This window comes from Haplochromis burtoni, unplaced genomic scaffold (assembly GCF_018398535.1).
Source record: "Haplochromis burtoni strain Fernald_Lab_line unplaced genomic scaffold, NCSU_Asbu1 Contig_300, whole genome shotgun sequence".
In the NCBI taxonomy this organism is placed as follows: domain Eukaryota; kingdom Metazoa; phylum Chordata; class Actinopteri; order Cichliformes; family Cichlidae; genus Haplochromis; species Haplochromis burtoni.
This window is the reverse complement of record NW_024582661.1, coordinates 51523-59437: the sequence shown is the minus strand read 5'-3', so window position 1 is coordinate 59437 and position 7915 is coordinate 51523. Positions and strand designations below refer to the sequence as shown.

Sequence of the window (7915 nt, the reverse complement as noted above, 5' to 3'; positions counted from 1 at the left end):
CACACACACACACACACACACTCAGGTGAACATGCCTGAATACAGATTCAAGCAGACAGTTCCATTCGCACAGTGCACACATCCACACCGCATACCTGCAATGTGGATTCACTCATGTGTAGTGTTTGAGAAGTGCTGTGCGTTACACAAGCATGTGTACGTTTCGCATCCTTCCTCAGCGCTACCAGGCATTTTGATACATCTTCGCCATGACAACAGTAGTAAATGCTGCCTATTAAATCCCTCCACCAAAAACTGGTCATGTTTCCTTATGTTCTGTATGTTCTGCTTGTTCTTGTTTTTGAAGCTTTGGCTGAAAGAAGCTGATGATGATGGTGGCGATTAACGCATAATCACTCAGTTATGTAACATACAGAAAATGATGCTACTGTGATTTATCAGGTTTGCATTTGAGTTGTGAGGCCAAAGGACAAAATATAGCTTTTTTTTTTTTTTTTACACATCCTGGCACAGTGATGAGCACGGAGCTGTAAATGATGCCAAACTTCTTACCGTAGCCACCTGTATGGGAATCTGTCAGCAGCAGTTTCTTGGTGAAATGGAGAATTCCTCAGGCCACAGGTCCAACATATTTAAAATCTGCAAATTTGTAATGCTGTAAAAACACAATAACTCAATTCACAAATCTTCAAAAAAAAAAAAAAGGTGCTTTGGTTAGAAATGAATCAAACAACTGCAGTGACAGATGGTGTAGCAATAAATACTATTTGCTCTTTTTTAAGTGGGTGACACCACTCCACTCTCAGCATCTTCTACTTGCCATAGTGCAATAAATACACTGATATGGAGGATGGGAGCAATAAACTAGAAAACCTCAATTCTCACAGCAACTAAAGCAGTGGCGTTATCATAATAGAGCTATTAGTGAACAACTAGTTTAATCTAAAAATGCATGAGAGGTGCTGCAAATTAAAACATGCTTTTTAATGGTCAAAGAAGACATAATTTCCATGAAATGCAAATGTTATGTGTGTAATTATGGGAAACCTTACAAATGCAAATGAAAAACACCCCAGAATTCAGCAGCTTTATGCCCACTCCTTCAGTAGAGTAGCCTTATCCATAATAGCCCAGATTTCATTGTCCTCAGCAGACAGAGCAGTGAGGATGGACTCCATGTGAAAAAGATCACCGTGGCAACAGGAGTCCCAGTTTGAGAAGCTGGGATGGATGGAGGCTGAGGCCTGGCCTAATCAATCCTTCAATGTCTCAGCAAATCTTAGACTGGAAGGCGCTTTAATCTGTAGAATAACAAACTGAAACACTACAGGCTGACAACAGTAAATCAACTGGAAGAGGAAGGAGAAATAGGGGGCGGGATATGACAGGGAGGAGCATGAGCAAAGATTTATGAACCTTAACAGGTTATTTGGGAATCGTATTTTCCAAGGTAGGAGTTTGGAAACACACAAACAATATTTTTGGTATGCTAGTGGTAGGTGACAGTAGGTTTCCTGTCAGGAAAGGTGACATGTTTTCCCCCTTCTAAATCCCCAGCAGAGGGCAACTTTTAAAAATGTGAAGCTCAGCTGTGCTTCATCTGGAGCAGTCAGGGTGTAGCAAAGTAACCATCATGTCACACAGCAAGCAAAAATTGCACATCAGCAGTGAATGGATTTTGCTCTGTACATTATTTAGGGAACATGTACAGTTAGCAAAGCGGCTCTCTGACTGTTGCTGCAGTAAATTTAACATAGGAAGTTGAGCTACCCTTGAAATAAAGCTAATATTTAAGCTCCCTGTGTGGTTGAATGTGAAGTCAGAGGACTGCCAAAGTGACTGCTGTTATCCTCTGAAGACCATCTTTACCAACTTTGTGACAACCCGGCTGAGACACACTAAAGCACTCGTTATTTAAAAGAAATTTATAACGCTGCTGCAGTGGCATTCCTTCATTTTTGAAGACTCAGATTGAGATGACGGTAAGGACATTAGGACCCTGTGGAGACAGCAGCTCTGGTCCTGTTTCTCACTGCCTCCTGCTCCATCTCTGCAATGTGTGTGAGTGGAGGGGGAAGGCAGAGAGTGAGCTGGTGTCTTTGCAAGCATTTACATCAGCATCGTTTCAGAGAAATCTCTGCTGCCACAGCTGTTGTCAGCTAGGGAGAAGGATGCACTAGGCAGATCAAGGGATGGAGAAAGAAACAGGCTGTTACAGTGGGAAGTACCTCAGCAGCATTTTTTAAGGTACAGTGATTGATTTCCACTGTGTACCTCAGCAGTAGGAGCTAAACCAGGATTCCATCCTCAAACCCCAAAGCAGCAGACAGCTGCATCAGGAAATACTCTGATTCAGGTATATTATGCTCTCTGCCTTTTTCTTTCTATGTCTTACCATCACACTCCCCGATCCTCACCACATTCTCCTCGCTTGTTCTCTCACGCCTCCTGTAATCTGCTCGTTGTGTAGCGCTGACTGCAACAAATTCATTTAAGCTACATTCTGATATACAGAATAAGAGCCTTGCTTATTATTAAAATGGGTGTAATGCATTAATAATTAAAACATAAACGAGCAGGTGGAAGGGAAAGGAATGGCCAAACCAGGCAGGAGGGTTAAAGTGAATTGACTGTACCCTTATGTGTGGTATACAGACGTTGCTCAGTGTGGGCAGTCATTCATAGGCGATGAGAGAGGTTAGAGCTCAGTATTTACTTGAACGTGGATTACTGTGACTGTAAACGTCACATCTGTGGCAGACAGAATTCATATCAGCAGGCAGCATGGTTTCCTTTATATGGCAACAGCCAACCATAGCTCTCTGTCTCTGTGCATAGGTAACATGCTAACAGCCTGCTCAACCTGTGAACATCCTTAGAATTTCTATTTGGAACATTAAATTAACTCATTCTAAATGATCAGGGCTTCCTCAGTGGAAGACATCACCCTCTGTACAATCACAGACCTACATACAGGCCTCCCAGAGTCTGTGGCTAGGTTTTGGTTTTTTTGGGCTAGAAAAGGTAGTCATAAATATGCAGGTTAACCACAAAATATGCATATATCTTTGAGGCAAGCGAAGTGCTCTCATGGCAGTTGTAGATGTGATGGAAAAGGCCTATTAACTAGTCGGTGATAGTACTGGTTTTGGTGAATTAGCTCATGTACAGACAGGATGTGTGCTTGAAAAGTATTTATACCTTCCTGCTGTTGCTGCCCGGGAAGAATAAGTCCGGATTTATCGTTGACCTTCTTTGCTGTAATATATTCTTAAAAATTAAACTGCTCTCCAATTTTTTCCCTTAGAGTTATTCTGATAATAAATATGCATTTTTTTCATTATTATTATTTGGTTTTAGACGTGGCCTAAGTCTACTGCATGATGACTTCTCATTTTTCATTCATTTTACTCACTCAGTTCCTGCAGCATGTTGCTAAAAAAGGTGTCAAATGTCCATGCCTTGAATAATGAATATCTAATAGAGTTAATTGGTTTGAGGGGTGGCTTTGAATTACCTTATCAGCAAGATCGCTTTAACAGAGATTTCAGAAGCTAAGGAGGATTTTTATAAAACTTCATCTAAGTGAATTAATTTTGATGGTAGCTGGGGCAAAAAGGGAAACTCACCATGGAAGGATGAGTTCATATAACTGATATTTGCAAATTAGAGGTCTCTCATGACACAGTACACACACAGGCAAACATCCACTCACAGATATTTACCCTCTCTTCTTCTTCTTCTTATTGTAGGGTGGGTCTGTGACTGATGAAAGACAAGAAGGCTTTTTAAGTGGAAAGGATTCAAAACATCTAAACTTCCTGACATCACAGCAACATCTTCTGGACTACGGGGCAGCTTTTTACCTCATTTTCAAGTCACTGTTTTCTGGCCACATTTCCCTTTCTTTGAAGGATGGGTGATGGGCCTGTGACTGACTCTGCCCGCCTGCCTCGTCCCACCCTTCAATGGAGCCAATGTGGAACTCCTCCCACACACCTCCACAGCCCACATCCAACATGTCTGCCTCCTCTCTGCCTGAAGGCTGGGCTCTGTCCCAGTCGCTAGCCCTACTGGCGATGCTGCTCATGGATCTGTTGGCTGTGGTGGGTAACGTCGCTGTCATGGCGGTCATTGCCAAGGCCCCGCAGCTCCACAAGTTTGCCTTTGTCTTCCACCTGTGCGTGGTGGACCTTCTGGCAGCCCTGGTGCTGATGCCCCTTGGCATGCTCTCGAGCCGCGCCTTCTTCGGGGAGGCCCTGTGCAGGAGCTACCTCTTTCTCAGTGTGTGCCTAGTCAGTGCTGCCATCCTCTCTATCTCTGTCATCAATGTGGAGCGTTATTACTACATCATACATCCGATGCGTTATGAAGTGAAGATGACCATTGGCCTGGTAGCTTCGGTGCTTGTAGGGATATGGGTAAAAGCTCTGGCCATGTCTGCTCTGCCACTGCTCGCTTGGTTCCTGCAGGGTGGAAAAACTCCTCTTTTGGAGAGTAGCGGGGTTGAGGGAGGGGGTGGCGGTGCCGTGCCACCTCCCCCGGCTCAGGGTCACAGGCGCTGCTCACTGCACTGGACAGGGGGAGGGTCAAACCGTTTGGCCTTCATGGTCCTCTTCACTCTGGTGTATTTTCTGTGCCCACTGCTGGTGATTCTCGTTGTCTACTGCAACATGTTTAAAGTGGCCCGGGTGGCTGCCATGCACCACGGCCCACTGCCCACGTGGATGGACACACCTCGCCGCCAGCGGTCAGAGTCACTCAGCAGCCGTTCTACAATGGTTACGAGCTCCGGGACAGGTACTGGAACTGGCAGAGGAACTCCACAACGCCCTTTTGGAGGAGGGAAGGCTGCAGCAGTGTTGGCAGCAGTGGGTGGGCAATTCCTTTGTTGCTGGCTGCCCTACTTTACTTTCCACCTGTATTCAGCACTGGCTGCCAGCCCTCCAGCCACACTGGCCTCTCTGGAGGAAGTGGTCACCTGGATTGGCTACTTCTGCTTCACCTCCAATCCCTTCTTCTACGGCTGTCTGAACAGACAGATCCGAGAGGAGCTGGGCAAGCATCTGCCTTGCCTGTTTCGTCGAGCGGGGATCGAGGTGGAGGACAGACTGCCCAGCCGTGAAGGATCCATAGAGGAAAATTTCCTTCAGTTTCTTCAGGGCACCGGCTGCAACTTGGATCCTCAAAACTCTCACAGCACTTCCAGTCCTAAGGGTGAGGCCTGCTGCCCTGTGGCTCAGTCACAGCCAGCCGAGCCAGCACATGCCATACCCATTGATTTCCGTATCCCAGGACAAATTGCAGAGGAGACTTCAGAGTTTATTGAGATTGAACAGGCGAAAAACAACCATATATATACAGACAGCTGACTCTTCAATGTCTCTATATTTTGAAAAATACGTTCAAAGAAACACAGTCTTTCAGGAAAACACGTGTCTCTATTTTTTTCTTGAAAGCTGTCCACCAGGTAGCTAAATTCATTTTAAAGACTAATAATTGTATCTTTGGATCACTGCACTTTGCCTCATCAGTTTTCATCCTTGTTTTTGAAAACAATCATGGTTGAACAGTTAAATGCAGATGTACAAACTTTTGCTTGCGAACAGGGAAGTTACTGCTTTATTTTAAAAAAAGAAAATAAAAGGCTGTATTTTGGCCTTCGGCTCAGCCCTGTACAGTAAATGACTCACTGAATTGCTATTTACGTTGTTTAAGCTTTTTTAATAGATGAAAATAAACATTAATTTGGTGTTTGAGTCTCTGACGTTTTGGCAGTAAAATATTTTTGAGGAATTTCTTTTCATCTCAAATTAAGAAACACTTGCTTAAATACACTGGCTCCCTCTGAAATCATTACTTTAATATTGTGCAGTTACATCTTGCTATCAGAAAAATTACCCTAGTATACGAATACGAAGATTAAAAAGTTTTGTTGGTTTTTTGGGTTTTTTTTAAAAGACTTCAGCGAGTCATTTTAAACATTACTGCAAGAAAAGTAATGTTAAAGAACACAGCAATAAAAACATCATATTGAACAATAGTTTGGAGTTTTGTCAGTGACAATGGCAGCTTTAAGCCAATTCGATTACATTAGATGTGTACATATTGTGGCCTGACTGCTCATGGATTTGGTACAAGCTGTTTACAGACAAACTTTCCTTGGTGCTTTACGATGTAACTACGATGTTTAGGGTTACCCCGCTTCCTGCCATGTGATGTATCTATCAATGTCTTTGGATATAAATTTAGATCTTAAAAAAATTAATAAATCAGCATTCGCTTGATGCACTGCTAAAAATTGAATGATGATTCTGTTCTCTACATTGTTTAATGTACTAAACTCTAAGTTATGTTCAGTAAAATTGTGTAAGGTTTGGTTGTGTATGTCAGTCAACACAAGCATTTTTTAAATGATGAGTTTAGGTATTTGTAAAAGAAGTGATGACAAGGAGGCCAATGTATTTTGACAAGTGCAGTAACTGCCTTCTTTGTGTTTTTCTGCTGTGAGATTTTAAGGAGAATACATGTGGATTGTTTTCTTTTTACTACCCTGATTCTCTTCAGGGTTTTGTTTTTAAGTACCTCAGTGCAGGAAACAATATTTCACTGTCTAATACGACCCCTGCACACTACTTTAATGTTGTGGGAAGAACAGAGCAGACAGAATTTGCTTGAGGTTTTTAAAAGACTTGGTTTTGCAGCTTAACTATGAGCTGAAATTGTATTTTATAGCGAACTGTTAGAGGGAGACGTGTGAAAATGACTGATTAAAATAAAGAGGCTTTCTTATGTATTGTGGAAACAGGGTTTTTAAGATATTTTTTCAGAGGGTGTTTTAGTGACAAGGCCAACTTGACACCTTCTTTTTATCACGTCTAAATATCTCAAACTGTGAATGATGTTGAATGTTTGTGTTAGGTTTTGTTTTGACTTGTTCGGAGATTGTTTTTTAAGCTGTGGTGAAGATAAAGAATGACTTCCACTGTACAATGATATGAATGTGTTAAAAAAAACACAGCTGAAGCTAAAGCGAGAGATACTGTTGTAATAAAGAGTTTCTATGTTTGTAAAATATTTTGGATGCATTCGCATAATTTAACCTACAATGTGGGGTTTCTGCCAAAATATTGGTATAAGTGCAATATACTCTTGCTGGCCACTTAATTGAGTACGGTTGTTCAATTACATGTTAACTCAAATATCTAATCAATCAATCACAGGGCAGCAACTCAGTGCATTTAGGTGTGTAGACATGATTAAGATGACCAGCTGAAGTTCAAACCGAATTTCAGAAACACACCCATTTGTAGGGTTTACAGAGAGTCCAAAAACGATCAAATATTCAGTGAGCTTCAGCTCTCTGGGTGAAAATGTGTCATTGATGTCGGAGGACAATGGTCTGACTGTTTCAAGCTGATAGGAAGGCCGCTGTAACTCAAAGAACCACATGTTACAACCAAGGTATGCAGAAGAGCATCATTGAACCCTGAAGCAGAAGACTGTATCAGTTTTCACTCCTGTCTCCTAAGAAATTGAGGGTACATTTTACTCTTGATCACTAAAATAGTAATTCAATAGTAAATCAATATTTGTGGCATAGTGTTTTTAATAATAACATTAACATTTTAGTGTTTTATATTACTGTACATGTGTGTGCCTTAATCCTTTGCATTGAAATGCAAAGAGAGATGGTGGGGGAATATAGTTCACAGTAATCTGAAGGTAAAAATCTTCAAAAATGAAAAAATTGAAATATTTTAGAGATACATGAAAAATGTGTCAATCAACCACTAAAACATTTTTTTCTGTTCATGAAAAAAATTTAAAAAAGTAATAATAATAACAATAATAATGTGCAGGATATATATATCTATATCTATATCTATCTATCTATCTATCTATCTATCTATCTATCTATCTATCTATCTATCTATCTATCTATCTATATATA

At 41.4% G+C, this 7915-nt stretch overlaps 1 protein-coding gene across 1 annotated transcript; it reads left to right on the top strand.

Annotated features, from left to right (window-relative positions):
- Nucleotides 1–2024: 2024 nt before the first annotated feature.
- On the top strand, nt 2025–7038 carry LOC102301688 (G-protein coupled receptor 61). Its single transcript, XM_005941437.3, has 2 exons — nt 2025–2317; nt 3714–7038. Exon 2 carries the CDS (start codon nt 3930–3932, stop codon nt 5331–5333), a length of 1404 nt encoding a protein of 467 aa, XP_005941499.1. The 5' UTR covers nt 2025–2317; nt 3714–3929; the 3' UTR covers nt 5334–7038.
- Nucleotides 7039–7915: the final 877 nt, after the last annotated feature.